Source organism: Gallus gallus, chromosome 3 (assembly GCF_016699485.2).
Source record: "Gallus gallus isolate bGalGal1 chromosome 3, bGalGal1.mat.broiler.GRCg7b, whole genome shotgun sequence".
NCBI classification, from domain to species: Eukaryota; Metazoa; Chordata; class Aves; order Galliformes; family Phasianidae; genus Gallus; species Gallus gallus.
The window spans coordinates 13,350,756-13,371,334 of NC_052534.1; the positions used below are offsets into that span (position 1 = coordinate 13,350,756).

At 41.3% G+C, this 20,579-nt stretch overlaps 2 protein-coding genes across 2 annotated transcripts in view; one reads left to right on the top strand and one right to left on the bottom strand.

Moving 5' to 3' along the window:
* PAK5 (p21 (RAC1) activated kinase 5) overlaps positions 1-20,579 on the top strand; it is a 316,295-nt gene that overhangs the window by 28,135 nt on the left and 267,581 nt on the right. The gene's annotated exons all lie outside the window — the stretch shown is intronic.
* The window catches only part of SNAP25 (synaptosome associated protein 25), a 65,139-nt gene that overhangs the window by 2,734 nt on the left and 41,826 nt on the right, over positions 1-20,579 (bottom strand). The window contains exons 4-7 of the mRNA NM_001398210.1: positions 18,631-18,679; positions 8,364-8,481; positions 4,269-4,394; positions 2,469-2,613 (exon numbers count right to left, since the gene is read on the bottom strand). Of these exons, the coding sequence (NP_001385139.1) occupies positions 2,469-2,613; positions 4,269-4,394; positions 8,364-8,481; positions 18,631-18,679 (438 nt within the window). The remainder of the gene's footprint in view (positions 1-2,468; positions 2,614-4,268; positions 4,395-8,363; positions 8,482-18,630; positions 18,680-20,579) is intronic.

Here is a 20,579-nt window from a genome sequence, read left to right on the forward strand (position 1 = left end):
CAAAATGTTTTTAGCCCCTTCTACTTCCCTCCCAGCTCTCCATTAACAGCTCTTTTTGGAACAGGCTGTCTTCTGGTGATGATATCTGACCCATTTGACCTACTTATCACATCATCATTTTAGTTTTTGTCCCTTTTTCTCTGATGTGAAGGAAGGATAAAGCCTTTTATTTGTTGCCTCGTCTGATTACCATGAATAGATCAGATTACCTCTCTGCATTATGAAATTGCTCTGGTTTGGATGCACATGTCCAGTTTAACATAAGTGCTTTAGAAGCATTTGGGTTAGCTTTTGGTTTTGGCATCCAGGTTCAGTAATTTCTATCTTTAATAGAGGGTTATCCTAATACTTTATGTTTCCTTTTCTAGTATCTCATTACTGCTTGGGCCACATGTTCTTACTCAAAGAAATTCAGCAGATTTTTACTAAGATGGAAGACTTTTATTTTTATGCTGCTTTCATGATGATTCCTTTGTGTACACTGCAAGTCCATCTTTCAGAAATGTGTCACTCTTCTTAACCAAGGGCTCTGACCAACAGGACATGCCTGTGAGGCTGGATTTAACAAACTGCATTAGCTAGCAACGTTTTTTCCGTTTGCTGTATGAAACACTGTATACCTAACCCTGTAGGAACACCACTCAGATATGGAAGGCCTGTCCCTCAGTTAGCCACTGCTCTCAGCATGCACTGCCCAGAGATATGGCCCACATTCACAAGGGGCCTGGCCAATACTTTCAAATCCCAGATGTTTACAAGCATGAGCTGATAGGATTGCTGCATTTTGTGATAGCATCCTGCAGATGATTTGGATAGAATGCATCTGATTTCTACCCACAGGGAATGTCTCCAGCTATGTATGTCATGAGTAGGATAGCTACTAATGTAGTTTTGTTCTTCCTCTGAAAAAATAGTGTATGTCTTAGGCTTGTTATTTAAACCTAGTTATGGCATGGGATGTATAATCTTCCAGTTCCTTGTTGCAGTGTAGATTAATTTGCTGCTTTCTGCTGCTTTTCGTATGAACATCAATAGTAAATCTCGCACCTCCAACCACCCATTTCATTTTTCCCTAAAATAGGAAGTGCTGCAGAATGGCATCATGGTGACGCTGTACATTTTCCAATACATGCAGACAAATAAATGCAGCTTTATGAAATATATTGTTGACTGACACAAAGCCATGCACTCTTCTGTGTTGTATGACTATGTCAGAGACCAGCTTCCTGCCTGTAAGGCAACATATCCTTCACCCAATTCTTCTTGGAATTAAACCCAAGTATGGAAAGTGAGCTGACTGAATCTCTGACTGCAGTATTTTTATTTTTATTTTATTTTTACTTTTATTTTATTTTGTGTGTGTGTGTGCACATACTGGGCTCTGGTATAATTAATTGTCATGAAAAACAGGCATGGACATCCTGTTCATCTGAGGTTTGCACGTGTCAGAGGGCTCAAGAGTACAAGCTCTGCTGCTTATGGTCAGCATTAACTCTAAGCAGCACATGCAAGTCCTTGGGTTAGATCCTCCGGCTGTGTAAATCTCAGCTGAAGTCAAGTGTTGTATTGATTTTACACCAGATGAAGATCTAGCCTCTTATGTCACTTCAGCCTGCCTGCCTGTGCCTGGAGTGCTGCCAGTATGAATGCAGATGGCTTGCAGATCTTGAGATGTGAGTATGGCAGTGAGATCTCAGCCAGGTTTGGAGGGTGCTGCTATCTGCTTCAGAAATCTGCAATGCAGGTCTGGCACTGGAACAGTGCTTTCTACCTTTTCAGCTGGTGATATCACAGTAGAAATACTGAGTTTCTGGACTTCACCAGGCCCATGTGTGGTCCAGTTCTGTGTGCACACACCAAGAGAGCTGGCGGATGTGTTGTAATGTGATTATAATCAGGCAGCATGACAAGCCTAGCTGGACTGTTACCATGCAGCAAAGCCTTGCTTAATGCATTCCCATCCTCTTTTTGTGACTGGTCCTCTAAAGAAGCGATCCTATTCTAAATCACTTTTGCAGTTTCTGAAGGAAGGAGAGTCCAGGAAGGCTTAAAATATGCCAGGAAGTGCCAAGGTCCAAATTCCATGGTTCTGCACAACTCAGGGTATTTTTCCTTTCCCAGCACCCTTACAGGAGGAGTGTTTATTTGTGCTAAGGGGTCTCCTCACTAGCTGTTGTCTTGCAAACCCAAAAGTGCTGGTTCAACCCAACCAGCACTGAAAGTTACTAAAGATCCACAGCAGCAAGCTCTACTTTGACTCAAAGGTTTGGAAGGAGAAGAGAGAGGAACACTAGCAGTTATTTCTGTCATCTGTCCTCCTCTGAGCAGAATTAAAACTACAGCATGACCTCTTTTAAAGAGCTGGGAACCAGCTGGTAGACGCATCTGCCCTTCTTATGCACAGCCTGTGCTTGCAGAAGGGAAAACACAGCCCTTTTTGGAGTTCTCTTAGAAATGTCAGTTCTTACCTTCTCCATGATCCTGTCAATCTGGCGATTCTGTGTGTCGATCTCGTTGCCCATGTCCAGGGCCATGTGACGTAAGTTGCCAATGATGCCGCTGACCTGCTCAAGGTTCTCATCCATTTCGTTTTCCCGGGCATCGTTTGTTACCCTTGGAGTAAAAAAACAAACTCAATTATTTGAAGCAAAGAGAGAGGAGATTCCCCTGAAACTCTGACTCACCCTAAACCTGTCCTGCATCCTCCCTTGCCTGTCAGCTGTGGGGCATGCTACAGTGCTCAACTTTGAAAAAAGGGGATTATTAAGTAGCTATCCTGAAAACCTTCACATGCTTATTTTTTTGGGTGCTGGGATCAATTGTCTGAGTTTGTCACTCTCAATTTGTACTGTTCATTCCTTCTGCTCCTAAAAGTGTTGCTCTCTGAGCTTATCTGTACCACTTACTACGCCTCCCTGGTAGCAATGGGCTTTCTCAAGATATGTGGAAGAATGAAAGGATGCTTCATTTGGATCTGTGTGTGATTACAGTGTGGGAAATGCCAGAGGGCGGTGGAACTAAAGCTGTACCAGCTGCTTGTTTTCAACTACGCAGGATACCGTACAGTCCTCACAGACTTGGGGCTTGTCAAAATATTGGGCAAGAAAATCCTGACCCAACCTTGTATTTAATTAAATGTATTTTCAATAGATAGAATCAATTTTTCCCAGATTATTTGCTTTTAGTAAAGATCTTTTGTCTGTCCTCTTTGCCCCATCCTTTACAGTTGCTTATTTTTTAAAAGGAAACACTTGCACTTGATTGAGGACCAAGTTCAGTGCTCCCAGGACTGAAGAGGCATGTAAGACTGGCACTTGGAAAAGTTTCCCGCTCATAAAATCACTGCTTTGAGTCTCTTGTATAATTTGTCTTCACAGAGGTGCTAAAAGGGCACTACAAGCTATTCGCAGAAGAATTATGCCATGGCATAACTTTCTTCACTGCTATTCTGTAAGCATGCCCCAGCCTTTGCTTTGATGGGGCTGCCATCCAGGAATTATTTTAAAAAGTGAATGGCAGACCCAGCAAACTTAAATGGCAACTCCATCCCACGCTCCAGATTGCATGACAGCATTGTTTCTATTGCTCTGGCTTCCTTTTATCACAGCAGCCAAAAAAATAAGTGGATAATAGTTTTTGGAAAGATAATTACTTATTAATCCAGTGTCCTTAATCTTCAGAGATCAAAGCTTTGCCTACTGGTATGCCTTTATCCTTCCAGCTGATAACATTGTCATCTAAATACAGGCTCTATAAGCACTGTAATCAATATGTACTTGTTGCTGAATCCCTATATACTGGAGGAAGTTTGCAGTTTAGTTGCCGTTAGTATAGCCGTGTGTTTCAAAGTAGCTTTCCCCTGAGTGCCAGAGATTGCCACTGCAGTGTAAATGCTTCTACGTGGCTTTGGCTTTGGGGCAGCTGAGGAATGGGGCATCATTCCCTGTTCAGTGAGGTTCTCTGGATGATCATGAGTAGGGACGTGGTTTTCTCAAAAACTGTTTACCTCTGGTAGAAATTGTACTTCAGGTTTTGTGCTTGGTTTTGCTTTGGCAGAGAGCCTAAGGCTCTTTTCTTTTAGAAAACAAAGGAAGAGCTGCTGAATACTCTGGTGCATGGTAACATGGTGGAAAACACTGGCACCATCATGTTGCCCAGCGTCACTGAAGGAGTTAACAAGTGTCACAGAACTCATGACCATATGGAAGAAATCTAAATATATCAGTGACAAGGAAAATAGAGAGAAAACAGTGGATAAAAAGGCTCACCTGCGGATAAAGCCACCACTGATGGCCATCTGCTCCCGTTCATCTACAACACGTGCAGGCTGGCTGGCTACAACGCCATCCTGATTATTGCCCCAGGCTTTTTTGTAAGCATCACTTGATTTAAGCCTATGCAAAAAAGTTGATGAGTAACAAAGCATCCAGTGGACAAGGACAAATGCAAAATTTTACTTCTCCAAGCTAGAAGCTGAATCAAGCAAATGAGTTTTCAGAGGGTCATTGATTGTATACCGATATATCATAACCCTGAACAAAAGGATGGGTTTTTGTTTAGTTTTGGGGTTTATTTTAAAACTTTACTGCCACAACAACTGTGATGGTCAGAGGTTTTGTATCCAATAGGGTGAATTGCAACTGTTAAGTCCACAACACTTCACACAAGTTTTTGGATGTTGACTGAGTTTCCAGAAAGGAAAAAGGAAAAAAAAATAAATAAATAATAAGAAGAAAAACAAAGAGAGAGAGAGAAATACAGATAAGTAGAAAACATTGTTTCATTTCAGTGACACATACGTTGTGACATCAAACACAGAGAACGTATTGGCAGACAGACATAAAAACATAACTGCCAAGTATAGTGTGTACATCACATCACAGCAACACACCCTCTTAGAGTAAAAAGGATTTGGCTAGGCTTTTACATTTTACAATGCAGAACACTGGGCTTTTGCTGTTGTTAACGCATATGTGGCATAAGAGGCATTTAAAGCCCCTAACCTTTTCCAAGGTGTTTTGAGGATTATTTTATCATAAAATTCATAGGGTTTGTTAGATTTTCAAATAATATATCGGTACATGAAAATAGTAATCATACATCTACAGTTGATGTACAAACCTTTGTCCACAGAGACAAAAAGTAAAAGAGGCAGAAGTGAAATGAGTGCAGGAGAAAAGAATAGATACAAGCAATCTAGCATCAGAAAGGGAAGTTTTTCTACATTTTCTTCATGCACCAGCTACAGGCATGAATAAGAAGTAAAGCATTCTCACTAAGCACAGTTGCTCCAATAGTTCGTCATACTCTTAATGCATCAGCAGTAACAGCCTTCACAATAAGCAAGACACAGGCAAAAATGGATCATTACTTCCTTCAGGATTTTTAAACTACAGGGCTTTATAGTAGCCTAGCACGTCACTGTATTTGTTGTATTTGTTATTCACTTTCAGAGAGCCATTTTTGACTGAGCTGCCGTGGACAGAAAATTAAAATCTAGGCATACCTTCAGTGGCAGATTAGCATGTGTAGCATATTTAGGGTTGCTGCATTGGAGGTGTCAGACAAGATTGATCGCTTAAACAAGACAGCATGAGTGTTCAGGATCTGTATCTGCAAATTCTTGATTTTATTCTAGAAATGGAACAGTTTTCAACAAACCTATTGGGAACTGCAAATCCCCGTGGTTTCCCTGTTCTTTGATCAGCAACAATCAGCCATATAAACAGCCCTGTGGCTGGGATTTTGAGAGAGAAACAGCATGCTTCTGAGGACTTCAGGAAAGGACACAACAGACTTATCTCTTGTTTTACGTTTTCTCTTTGCCCCCTGGAGGAGCTGAGTATCTGTTAACCTGAAGATGTGTTGCATCATTCAATATGGAGTTAAAATACAGATGCAAAGAGGATCTTTCCCAGATAGCCATCTGTTGTTTCATTGCTTACGTTCTATTAAATTTGTGAAGAGTTAAAAAGAGGATGCTTGGCTTATTTCTTCTTAGATCTCTGAAACTATCCATTGAGTTTCGCATTTCTAGAAGAAAGCGAAAGTAGTTCTCATATATTTACAGATGTTTATCTGCTCTTTAGAACCACACAACTCAGAGGCTATGTTAGAAGTGAATGATTTTATATACCCAGAGCCCAATCTCTATTTTCTTGTGGAGTTGCAATTAAAAGAGGTGGAGTCTGGGCCTGCTCAAGGTCAGTAGCATTTGTCCTTTTGACTGCACTGTAGCCTAAGTTTCATGACATGGACATTGTGGGTCTTCTAAGAATGAAGGGTCAAGCCTTATATTTTGGTATGACTCACTGAGTTATATTCACAACAGAGTACAAGTATATGTGAAATAGTTAATCTTTATGAAATATGTGCATTTAATTTACCACTAACCAGAAAAGCACTAAGAGATCATAGTGATACTGATGCTCAGAACTATCTGGATTTCTCTCCCTCCTACACTGCACTTTTCAGAATATCATCTTATTTGTACCAGTTGGTTCCTGGTATGGTAATTAAAGGAACCAGCTATAAAAGCACTGTTCATCCATATTTTGTTTCTAAACACGTTCACTGATTAGCAGTGCTAGATTATGAAATCAGACTGCAGTCTGCAAAGCCTGAATACTGCCTTATAGCTGGGAGGACACACCTTGAAAAATGAACATTGAGTGCATACAGTGTTTTCCTGTTCTTGCATCTATTGATTTCATGATACTGCAGTCATTGTAAAAGCTTCAGTGCCATGTGTCAGTTACTAACCCCATCCATGCCGCAGGTCTGGCTGTCAGTTCAGAGCAGCCTTTCCTACAGAATAGAACAATTAAATCTGCTCTGAAAAATGAAGATTCCTGCAAAATACGTTATGGTTTTTTGTGCTTCAGGGAAGAACTTTTGTTATTGGTATATGCTACATTTCTCCAGGAGGAGCAAGATGCTGTCTTGGCTTGCTCTTATTTAGCTTGCAACGACTTTTAGAGTGTGGGAGTGTCTCAGGTACTGCTGCATACTTCTGTACCTGCAGCTCTCCTGCACTTGTTCAACTGCCTGTTCTAAATCAGAAGGCTATCAGGGATTCAGCCAATATCTGAGCTGAAACTGACTGCAGGAGGGCCCACTCAAAAGGGTCGTGTGTGTGTATCTCTTTCCATTTCTCATTGCCTCTCTCCCACTCTGTATATCAAGGCAATAGCATACATATTCTGTGCAAAATGTTTACCTCTGCAAAGTATTTGTAGCTGGGTACACAGTAGCAAAACCAATTTTGAAATCTGAGGCAGTAACTGCATTGTGTCCCAAGGGAATTCTCTTCAAAATAAATCAGGATTGAAAAGGCAGAAATCCAGTCCTAATCTTCCTGTTCCGGGCCAAATTTCCACTGAATTCCATGGCAGCTCTCTTTCATTTTGTCTGGATAATCGTTGTAGGACTGACTACGAAGAAAGCATCTGTGCCACGCAGAAAGTACAGTACTGCAGAACCACTGCTCTCTGCCTTGTTTCCTGTACAGTGTCTGGCCCATCACTTATAAATGCCTTCACTGTAAGCTATCTGATTGCTGACTCACTACATGCTGGGTTTGTTGTTCCTTGAGGACTTCTGGTCTGCCCACTTTGTCCCCCACTTCCTACACCCACATAACAGCACTTCACATTTTCATCTGGCACTTAAAACAAGCTTTGCATTACTTGGAGGACAGTTTCGTTCAAAAGTGATGGCATGCAAGCACATTTGATATATTTCAACATTTCTGCTTAGTGTACATGCTACCCAAATGAGAGATTTTTTTTGGCATGACATGCTTGGATTTTCTCAAATTTGGTTGTTTATGACAGGATGAAAACCATTTCAAGTTGAGTTCCAATTGTAAAACATCATGTCGTCTTCAGTTTGGTCAAGAACAGTTTCTGTTGAGCAATGAGAAGTATGGTTTTCATCTATAATTTTGACTAGTGTTTATTTATTGCCTCTTCTGCATTTTTAAACTATAGGGTTTTTTGTTGTTCCTCATTGAACTTGTTTGCAAAAATGTTTTAAAATTTAGGACCTCCGGGAATAAAGTAGCTCCAGTGGTTTTGATCTCTGGAAAATGGAACCACTCAGTACACTTTGTGTAAAATGTTGAAACTTTTACCATTAGAAGGTATCAACAGTGAAGCTTTCACTGCAGTATGCCTGATTTTAATGCATCTACAGTAATTCCCAGTCAGTTGTCTATGCTATGAGATGAATGCGTTTGAACCAGAATCGTTCCTTCTGCATGCCACATGCTCATCCTGTCCATGTGCCTAGCAAGGATGAGCTTCACAAGGCCTTTGGGATCAGCCTTAAGTGCTCAAAGAGATGAGGCAGGCAGCACCTACTTGTTACATGGACAGACACAAAGACCACAGAATTTTCCTAGGTCCGTCAAATTCTTTTCTGCTTCTTTCATGTCCTTATTGATTTGGTCCATTCCCTCTTCGATGCGTTCCAGTTGTTCTGATTAAACACAAGTATTTTATCCCCACAGAATGAAGCAGATGGAAAAGGACAAAGAAAAAAAAGACAAAAACTTCAGACATTCACTGTGACAAAAAAAACTGGACACCACATAGCAGAGCCGGTACCCAGTACCTACTTGTTACAAGGACATATGAAAAGGCCACAGCATTTCCCTAAATCTTTTAAATTTTTCTCGGCCTCCTTCATGTCTTGGTTGATATGGTTCATGCCTTCTTCAACACGATCGAGTTGTTCTGGTCAGGACAAAGGGATGACAGTGTGGAATGAATTGCATTTTTGTTTGTTTGTTTTTGTCTTCAACAGAACGTGAAAAATGGCCATGTGGAACTGAATCAGTAATGACGTTACAATGCATTAATCCAATCTGATGCATTGTCAAAATGATGTAAGCCGTTCTGGATGCCGAAGGTGTTTTTTACTAATACGGAAAGAGTAAAACAATGGCAGAAGATGTTCAAAATATATTAATTTAAACATGATGTAATGATGTAGAAAGGAAGGGTTATAAACTTTAAGGTCCAGAAACGTAATACAGTACACCACTTACTAAGACACCAATGACATCCGAGAGAAAGAAAGATAAAATGTTATTATTTTGCATTTATTCATGTTAATACAAGAAAAAAGGTAACTTTCCATGGAAAATACCTGTTACTTACGCTTACAAGTGCCTTGTAGTTAGGTGAGATGTGGCAGTGTAACTGCTTGGGTTAGTGGGTGACTGAGTGAGACAATTGGCAGTAACAGGACCAGAGATGGTGTGTGAGCTGTTAAGAGCTATGTCCAAGTACTCCTTTTACCAGGGGCTGAGAAAACTGAAACCTGCCTCTCTGAGTGACTCTGGGGGTTAATCTCGAATCTGCATATGGCTTTGGGGCTGATTTTCCTTCTCGCATGGATACTGCAGATCAGGAGTAACTCCTGCAAACAGAGAGGAACTACAGCCACCGCAGGAGCCTGATGCTCACTGAAAGAGGACTACCAGCTGTGGCGTACATTGTCTCTGTCCCCAGTCAATTTTATGAAAATAAACAATAGGTGATGAGTAAGGTTTTTCGATAGGGTCATTTCTGGTTTGCTCCAGGGCAAGTGACTGAAGCATCAAGTGAAGTAACCAGCCTAAAACTGGCACTGTCTCTGCTGGCATTAAACAGAATTTGTCTTATTTCTACTTAAGGCTGACAGCGATTTAGTCTTCTCTTAGTGACTTAAAGGTTCAGAATAATTTACTGTGTTAGAGAAGCAGAATACCACAATGTAAAATTGTAGGACCAGATTCTCCACTGATGTAAACGCATAAACAGATATTGGATCCAACGGGATTGGGGATCTTATGTGGAGTTTGTGGTAGTTATTGCATTTTACACTGGTGGAAAGCTTCAACATTTGTTTCATGAAAGATAAACTCAAGTATTACATGTGATGAGAAAGTTACTTGGAGTGGCATTTCAATCCAGTAAAAATGTATATATACCTAAGGTGTCTGTGAAATGATCACATTCCTGTTCCCTGTGTTGAGCAGAAAAAATATAAACACAGAATTTGAATTGAGAGGAAAGGAACTAAGACAGCATTGGTTATAGGAGAAATCCGATGTCGTCCCTGACGTTAATTGAGCTCTGCCAAGATTTATTTTTTAAAAAAGGGAAAAAAATGGAAAACATTTTAGAAAAAAAAAAATCATGTGCCTATTGACATCAGTATGAAACTCCTCCTGACTTGTTTGGGAACGTGAATAGGCCTAATTTCTTACTTGGGTTTCTAATAACAATAGAAGCTTAGATTTTCAAAGCTGTCTGGGGGATTTGGATGCTCAATTCCCATTAAAATGAATTGTATTTAATTAATTTTAATGAGAGTTGGGCATCTCACCCCTAGAGGGCCTTGAAAATACTGTCCTAAATTATTCAAGCTGAAATAATTCAAATACTGGACTTAAAATATTTGTTTAATCCTTGCATGAAGCTGGACTTGGAGAAGAAGTGCCATGTCAGCATTGCTGGCTGCATCTGCTCTTCAGCTGTCTGTTCTCATTCTTCCCAGCTGGATGTCCCTTTTCCTGGTGGCACGGGCATTATGGACCCGAATTCCAGGGAGGATCAGAGTTACCTGGCAGTGTCCTCTAAAAGGAGCACATATAATGTCAGCAAAGTACTGGGAAACCTGAGAGGTACATTGCTCAAGTTTTGCCAGATAGATAAACTACTGAGAAAATAACTAGAATCACCGAATCATTAAGGTTGGAAAAGACTTTTTAAGACCATCAAATCCAAGATGATCCCCACCAAGTCCACTAACCACGTCCCTCAGTGCCACATCTCCACGCTTCTTGAACACCTCCAGGGATGGTGACTCCACCAACTCCCTGGGCAGCCTGTGCCACTGCCTGACCACTCTTTCTGAGAAGAAATTTTTCCTAATATCCAACCTGAACCTGTTCTGGTACAACTTAAGGCCATTACTTCTCATCCTATCACTGTTACCTGGGAGAAGAGTCTGACCCCCACCTCACTACAACCTCCTTTCAGGCAGTTGTAGAGAGCAATAAGATCTCTCCTGAGCCTCCTCTTCTGCAGATTGAACCATCCCAGCTCCCTCAGCCGCTCCCCATCACACTTGTGCTACAGACCCATCACAGTTTCTTTGCCTTTCCCTGGACACGCTCCAGGGCCTCAATGTTTTTCTTGTAATGAGTGCATTTCTTGTAGAGGGACAAGGTTGTATTGTTTTAATGCCCCCTGTAATTTTACATTTTGGTGTGGATGTTTGAGCAGAAGCAGTAGTTCATGTTTGTACCCACAGATTGTGAATCTCACCAGAACTATGAGTACGTGGTAGAAGATGGTATTCCTCCAAGCACTCCTGCTCCTCACTAGCTCTGAGTCTTGTGCAGCTGGGCAACACTCTTGCTCTGGGAGGCAGTGGTGGGAGTGTGAGCTGGCTTATCTGCTGGCTTATGCAACACGAAGGGAATTCTAAATTTCCATTGCAAATTCCCTCCTTTTGCTCTTGAGAGCTGTGTGCAGAGCCTAGCTGGTTCCTGGGGCTCTCAATTAACAGGATGTTGCCAGATGCATATTTGACACTATGGGGACAAGAGGTACTGACCTTTCTTCCACCAGCTTTGCTGCCTGTATTTTCCTGACCTTAGTTGCACAGTAGAAAATGTCAGGTAAGACTGCAGAGATCAGTTGTCCATCAGGTACCACTGGTTGGCTTCTGGTGCAAGCATGTTTCCTTGCTCAGATCTCTGAAGCCAAGTATGTAGCAGGGCATTTTGATCTTTTTTTTTCCTGTTTCGTATTCTGCCTGAATAGATGAGTATTAATTGAAGATTATATTTGATGTGACTTAAAGACTTTTGTTTAAGTTATAGCTCTCTCTAGGAGTCTGGCTTAATTTAGCCTGCTTTAGGATTTGCCTGATGCTTACAGTATTTCTGAGAAGGGACTCATAACTAATTTATCTTCCACTGAAGTAAACCTCATCAGTGTAAAAAGACTATGCCATGTGTGTAGCCCAGAAGTCTAGACAGTTCCTAAAACCATTTGCTGGTTGATAGTACAGTAGGCAGCACTGTTAACTGGTTTAAATCAGCATAGTTATGCTGGCTTCGTGAAGCAACACCAATTCATACCTGTCAAAGTTCTGGTCTCACAGGCATGTAAATAGATTCATGAATCTAATCACAATTATTGAGGCATAAATATTATAGAGGAATTAATTTAATGGGGTCACTCTGCATTTGTTTAGGTATGAATGATATTAAAATCTGTCCCAGAATGAATCACTGTTGGCAAATAATGAGATGATTATCAAAAGCTTAATGTGTTGTTCTCAAAGACCTCCCCTAGTCCAACTTTGTGCATTGTATTAAAGGTTTTAAGAAAGACAGTCTGCTGGCACATACTGCCACGAGCCTATGCAAACTCACACCAGCAAAGATCATATCCTTTATCCCTAATTTACAGAAGCACTTCAAGGTTGGAGCTTAAACGTTTTTTGATAGTTTGTCGCAGTGTTCTTTAAATATACTATGTCTGCATGTACATTTATATACATATATATCATATATATGGCATATATATATGGCACTGGCACTGTCTCAGTCTGGCGGCAGAATACACATTAGAGGTGTGTTCCTTCTTATTTCCTTCTTTCTTTTTTTCTTTCTTTTTTTTCCCCCCCCCAGAAACTCTGCTAAATAGTAGTCCCTTTTGCGTAGTGATACTATTGTAGTCTGAGAATGCCACTTTAATTAAAATATAGTGGCCATATTTCTGCTTTCAAATCTTACAGTAAACTGATGGCAGGCCTTAGGATTTATGCAGGGGTATATTTTTTTAACCTATATGATCACACATCTGAATTACTTTTGTATCAACACTGCAAGCATCTGAGGTACTATGAGCTTGTTCTGCTAGTTTTATGGTATCGTGTGCCAGTGATCTTCTGTAACAGCTTGGCAAATCCCCTCTCTATGGCTGTTCCCTGGGGAAGTGGCTGGATGGGGACTGCAGTGGTGAGTGCATCCCTGAGCTCCTCCTGTGGCCTCTTGAGCAAACACAGCTGCAAAAGCATCTTTAGCTCAATGTTGGATGTAAGACCAGGACAGGGAAAATGTGGTGGTGCTCCACCATTGCATCCCCAGCTGCAATTAATAAAAAATATTCTTCAACCAATATTTGGGCCTGGCCTTCCTGAATTTCAGTTAAATGCCTCTGAAGAAGGGAGCTTCCTTCTTCAATGAAGAAATGTGCAATGATGCATTTTCCACCAAGGACAGTTTTTTTGTTTGTTTGTTTGTTTTTTTTCTTTAAAAAAGGACATTTGAGAGTACATTTTAATCATAATTGCATACCAGGAGGGTTGAGTTTGAAAAAGAGTCAGCAGATTAACTATTTCCAATGATTGCTGGTGTTCCAGTTTTCCACAGAGAATCATTTTGGAGCAAAGTACATTTCTAGAGCAGCCTTTTCAGAAATCCTGAGCTGTGACCTACCTCCACTCTGAAAGGCATTGCAAAGCACGCATACAAATGGAAGAAAGCTGGTGGGGAGTGCCTGTGAGCCCATGTCAAGTGGTGCTAAAAATAACAATAGACAAGGCACAACCTGCAATTGTGGGGGATCTGTTTGTCTTTTATTCTGCACTACACTTGCAACATAATTGATGCTATTTTCCCTGTAGAATCTGGAATAGTTGATATCCACTTGTTTTTTGGGGTTTTTTTTTTTTTTTTTTTTTTTTTTTACTAATTAGCAAACCATTTCTGACTGTGACCAGCTCAGCACATAGGTGTTGTTGGAGCACCTCTAGCAATTCTGCTTCTGACATCTCACTGCCTATTTCAAACTGGAAGTTCCATACAAAATGATGAAAGCTTTGTTTTGAGGGTGGCAGCACACTGAAATAGGCTGCCCAGAGAGGTTATGGAGTCTCCTTCCCTGGAGATACAGGAAATACACCCAAGTGCTTCCTGATGTAACCCACTGGAGGGAACCTGCCTTAACAGGAGAGCGTTGGACTTCCTGATACCTGGAGGTCCCTTCCAACCCCTGCTATTTTGTGAGTTTGTGATTCTGTGATCAATTTTTGTGCTGTATGTTAAATAGAAGATAACCTGGAGAAAGGGCCTGCATGCAGGTTTTGCTCTCAAGAGGAGAGAAATTGTAATTATGTTTGTATTCACTGCAGTTATTTCCCCAGAGCTGCAGAAACAGGTCAGCCATAACTGATGGAAAAACTTTAAAATTCAAAATTAATGCAAGAACTGTAGAGAGCTCAGCTGGCAAGGGCACTGTTAAATGGTCCCAGCCCTTTTACATGGGGGATCTCCTGGTTATTCCGATGTTTTATCTCCATACTTCAGCTTGATCTGGTGTATAGAGGTATTGGGTAAGTTAAGTTACTCTGTGTTCATGGACATGGTGCTTGTGCACATGCAGTTACTTTGCACGTTTGGTTGCATTGGCACTTTTTTTTGCAGCTTATCAACGTTGTGAATTTTCCTCAATCATGGCATGGGTGAAAAAGGGCTTTGTGGCCTCTGTTGTTACTGGACATACTTTCTTCTCCTGCCTCACTTTGAATACAAGAACAAAATTTCTTTGTAATAATCTGCATGAGCATATCACTGTATGTTAAAAAAAAAACAAAAAACAAAAAACACCCCTCTGTGATAGTACAGACTGTTTTGCCTCCCAGTTGTCACAATGCGATGGGAGTTTCTGAGAAGGAAACTCCCTTCCACTGGAAGAAGAAAGTCACTGTTCTACCAGCACCAGTCCAGCAGTCCAGGTTTATCTGGACTGTATTTCTGCTTGTACTATCGATTTCATTTCTACAGTCTGTTTTTAAGCAGCATGCATACAAATGTTAACTTTTTTTCTAAGCCAGAGTGTTTTAAAGACATATTTTTAAAAGGACACCAATTGTCACTCCTCAATAATACTTTGTTGTGTGACATTTTTAGCATGGAATGTCAATGTTTCAGTTTAAAAAGTATGTATATTTAATTAAATGGGGGAGTTGGACTCAATGTCAGGTTTTTTAAAAAAACAACACATTAGCATTATGGATGCAGGTAGGCTCTGGGAAGGACTTCCTCACTGTTGTAAGCAGTGTCACTGAGGAAGAACCTCATCTCATTTCTGCCGGCTCCCCAGTAGAAAGACAGTGTGGAATGGGCTTGGGTGAGAATACCTCATCCAAAAAGTGGTAGTTCTGTTTTGCAGAGGGACAACCCCCTGGATGGTGTAGTTGACACAGTAGAAGGAAGGGACACCATCCAAAGAGACTTGGACAGGCTCAAGAAGTGGGCACGTGAGAATCTAATGAGTTTCAACAAGGCCAAGTGCAAAATATTGCATCTGGGTCAAGACAGTCCCAGATATGAGTACACACTGGGTGAAGAATTTACTGAGAGCAGCTCTGCAGAAAAGGACTTGGGGATCCTGATGGATGAAAACCTGGATTTGAGCCAGTAGTGTGCTCCATCAGCCCCAAAGACCAACAGTATCCTGGGCTGCATCAATGCAGGGGTGGCAGCAGGGAGAGGGAGGGGATTGTGCCTTTCTGCTCTGCCCTTGTGAGGCCCCATCTGGAGTACTGTGTCCAAGCTTGGGGCCCCCAGCACAAGAAGGATGTGGAGTGAGACATCATTGTGTCCTTCCAGTACTTGAAAGGAGCTTAACAAGCAGGAAAGGGACCTACCTTTTACACAGTCTGATAGTGACAGGATAAGGGGGGGCATGGCTTTAAACTAAAAGTGGGGAGATTTAGGTTAGATGTTAGAAGGAAATTCTTTACTCAGAGGGCAGTGAGGCCCTGGCACTGCTGCCCGGAGCTGTGGGCACCCCATCCCTGGAGGTGCTCCAGGCCAGGTTGGATGGGGCTCTGGGCAGCCTGAGCTGGTGGGGGGCAGCCCTGCCCATGGCAGGGGATTGGAGCTAGATGATCTTCATGGACCCCTCCAACCTAAGCCATTCTGTGATTCTGTACTCCAAGAGCTCACTCAGATTCCCACTGACTTTGAAGGGCACCAGAAGAGGCCTCTAGTTTTCTTGGCAGTCCCATTCTCTGTGAAACAGGAGTAATAAAAGCTCTTGGAAAGCTGCACTTTTCTGGAGGGTCACAGTAGACTCTGATCTGTTGCACCAAACTGTTAGGCAACAGGAGCTAGCCAGACTGCCATTACTGCATAAGTGCCTCTCACTGTAAGTCTGCAGTCCCAAAGATTTATGCTTATGATGTCAGAAAATGAGTTCTACTTTGTACTACTTAGATTGGGTTAACTCAAGATGTTTTTCTTGTGAAATATGTTTAACTTCAAAGCAAACTATTTTGTAAAGAAACCTAGAAACAGAGCTTCGAGCAACTGCAACGATTAGATATTCTTCTTGCCGCCCACTGGAAAGATCAATGTCATGGTTTTTGTCTGTTTAACACCTAATAATCTAAAGTGACTTGTACAGTCAGCTGAAAAGAGATCACATGGCAGTGTTAGCAAATTATTTCCTTAATCTGATAATCTGTTGAGACATCCGTGAGTTGCACAGATTGCACTAATTACAGAGGGTTCAAAGTAATCATTAGTGTACTTTGCCCAATAATAGAAGTCCTTTATCGCTAAAACGGAATAAAATAAATAAATAAATCAGGCATTATTACAGATACATATGGCTAAAATGGACAAAACATAATTAAACATTTAACATGGCAATTAAAATATTCCCAGGGTTTGTAGCACTTGTTAAGCTGTTTTCATTGGGAAACCCACACTGTATAGTCACAAGCTTAATTTACTGAACCACCTAAGGCATGACCGTAACCAATTTAAGGAGGCTTTTAAGTTGTCTGATTCTTTCCTGTAAATATCAACTAATTGTGTCTCTTGCCATACGACATGCATTCCAGTTTCCACCGTCAGTAAAAGTTTAGCAGTGAGGTGCCTGGACTCACAGGAGCTCAGTGGCACCAACCTCTGCGCCTTAGATCCCACTGACATCCTTCCTAGCATGGCTAGGTGGGATAACTTGTGTGCGCAGGGCTTGTCAATAGTACTCCAAGAGTGCTCCAAAGTAAAAAACAACCACAACAACAACAAACAAAATTAAGAGTTAAAAATAAAATAAATAACCCTAGCAGTCTGTGGAAAAACAAGTTAGAGAAAAGGAACGTACTTTTCCAAAGCAAAATGCAAGGGTAGTTAGAGGTAGTGCTACAGTTTCTGCTGATCTGCCTCAGAGTTAAATTGCTAGATTCACCTGGCTATTTACAGAATTTCTCTAACAATATTTGTGATGTATTTCAAGTGTATAATTCATTTCTGGAACAAAGCACATTATCTACACAGGTGCTGTGCTGTCTGTTTCGATACAAATAATGTCTCTTCTGTATTCCGTGATAGTTCTTTTACTGCCACAGTTCAGGAAATAAAAAATATCCATAGATAACAAAATATGCTCTGTAATATTTTTCTTGTCAAAACAAACTGATGAGAAAAATATTTGGTTAGTTTAAATTCTTTTCCTTAAAAGGGAAACATATAATACAAGAAGCAATAATATGCATACATAAAGGCAAACAGAAGAAACTACTTTCTATTTAGGTCTTTTCATTATTTTTCATTCATTTTAGTGCCGGAGAAGCAGAGATGTAACAGATGAGAAGAACTTGTCAGGTTATGCAGTGCTATTTCTCAATAATGTTGTACTATTGCCTATAACCGATGTTTGGGCTTGATGAGCAATATGGCATCACCACTGTAGAAAGCATTTCCTAATAGAGCTCCATGTCATGCACGTGCCAAGTAATTATGTGGGCTCTGGGGGAACTGCTTTGATACAGAGCAGTAGAAAGTCACATTCTCTTCATTAACTTCTCTTTGGAAACACTGTTTTGCTTCTCCTGTGGGTCTGCAGCAAATATTGGTTTATTTGGGGGGGGGGGGGGGACAGGAGGAGCTACCCACTACATTGTAATATTATAAAGGGCACAACTGTAATTTCCTGGGATTACCGTAATTTCCTGGGTTGTATTGAATACATCTAGCTCTGTCTTTGTCACAGTCATGCCCAGGCAAGGACTTGTCTAAGTCTAAAGGCTCATACACTGTCCCTGTGATAAACCAATTGTACCATAGCTTTTAAAGTTAAGCTCCTGTTATCCTCACTGACATTTCTATACAACAAGAATCAGCATTTTGCACAAACTAAAACCTTTTAGCTTCTCTTGGGATACATATACTGCATGCCTCTCACTTGTAGCTTAACAAGTGAGAAGATTACAAAGCACCTGCTGAAATAATACTGGATTTTATATTTATGGAGGCAAATGATGTAGCTGGATCTGGACCCAATGCTTGCTGAAGAAATGAAGATTTTGATGAGTTCAACCTACAGCTCTTTTTGATATTAATGGGATCTTAATGGTTCAAAAGAAATACAGACTCACACAGTTATTGTATGTTCCTTTACCAGACAGCGAAGCTAAAGGCAAAAAGTTCCTTGTGTTCCCATACATAACCACAGGTGTTTTATGGCCCTGGTTTTCAGAATTGCACACAGTCAGTACAGTACTTTGAGAATGGTTTACATCCTTACTGAAGCAATCTGAACTTACCTCCTTGCTCATCCAACATAACCAAAGTCCTGATACCAGCATCTTTACTCTACATCCCAATAGTGGTAGCAAGGTAAGGAGAGAGAGGGAGAGAAGAAAGAGAGAGAGAGAAAGAGAGATCAGTGAGGGAACACTCAGTCCTAGGTACGGGACATAGGAAGACAAAAGGAAAACAGTGAAAAGAATGACAAGCCGGCAGCACTGTCCAAAGCCCTTATGTGACTGAGCACTGTAAAGGAAACTGTATACTCTTAGTTGTGCCACCAGCACTTTAGGATTTCCTGGGATACTGAACTAGTGCAGAAAAAGCAAAGTCCCAGACCTTGAGATTACAGTAATCACTTTATTCAAGAGTCACTTCTAAAAAGAGTGTTTGTTTCCAAGTTCTCTGTAGTGGGAGAAGGGTAGAAGGGGGTTTTGAAACTGCAGATGTTTTTTCATCCCACAGGAGAGATAAATGACACGCAAACATATGTGGTAATAAGACACATTGATTTGTATATCACTCTTGCAACACAGAAGTCAGAAAGCTCTCCTAATTAGGAAATGCATTAAGGCAGGGTAGCATTTATTGAGTTTAACTCATATAATTTGGCTCCAAGATCTAATAGATAATGGTTTAAGCCAACCTGCACCTTTAGTGTTCATCAATGGACTTTGGATTGAGCTTGAAGTCAAGATTCTTAAAGCGCATCTACGCTGATCCGATCTTGGCTCCTGCAGGGGTTAATGGGAGTCTTTCAATTGCCTTTGCTATGAGTGGGATTTGGGCAAAGCTGAGCACTCCAGAGCTCCCTCCTGCCTGAACTATCAGCAGAGCACCTTTCACAAATGCAGTTTTTGCATGCATTATCACCACTCTGTGATGTGATCAAGCGTCTCAAGTTTCTGGGTGCTGTGATACAAAGCTATATCACAGATTAGACTAGTTTCTTTTTAATTACAGTGGGGAAACTAGTTCCATTCTGCTTAGAGCAGTGATAATATCTGTGAATAATTAATAGCCTGAACAGTATCCTTAATGTTGCGTTTCAATAACAGATGAAGTAAGTCCTCTGTGGCCTGTCAGCATGCCAGAGGAGTTACCTGAATATGTGCAACAGTAATTTAGCTGCTTCCGTGAACATGAAGCCCCCCATGCCCCTGGGAAGCAGACCTAACTGGTGGTGTTGATTTTGTAGGGGCCAGGGGAGATGCAGTTGCTTGGCCATGATTGTCCTGATTGTCCTCTAGGGTTTTTTTTTAGGCTGTCCTTTCTGTCCTCGATGCACATTAAGAGCTTTATATTGTCCTTCCTCCCCACTGCCCTGCTCACTGCCATCACTCGTCTTTTTGTCCAGGAGCTGTGGTGTCTCTCTGGCCATCAGCTCTGCACTGTGTGTTTGCAGGGTGCTCCCAGTGTGTCAGCAGCATGCAGCATACCTTGGCTCAGCTACAAGCCTGCCTGCAGCACTCGGGCTCACTGGCTGGTGCAGCTGGTGCTTCTCTGCTTAGCTTCAAGAGGGACTCTGCTTGGTTCAGAAGAGAGATATGATGCCTCTTTTTGCACTCTCATCTGCCTCCCTCCTCACTGCCATTCTTGATTTTAATGTCTACATCATTGTAGAAACTGGGAAAAACATCAGATGTGCACAGCCTGGTTCACCTCCCATTGTTTAATCTCTGTGTAAATTGCCACAAGGAGAGAAGTCTCTTCCCCAACAGTCTGCAGGGCCCACTTGCCCTTGGGTCAGTGACCTGTCAGCTACTGATGCTGCTCTCTCTCCCTTCTTGCTCGTACCGCCCTTGCTTGAGTGCTGACCAGCTTTTATTTTCACAGCCTTTAGAAACTTAGAGTCCAAGGGTCATCTTAGACTTGCCTTTTTAGAAGAAGGAAGCTGCCATTAATAAGCTTAAGTTTTCTGTGGGACAAGCAAGTGTCAGATCTGCTAAGCACTGGATTGTTCTGT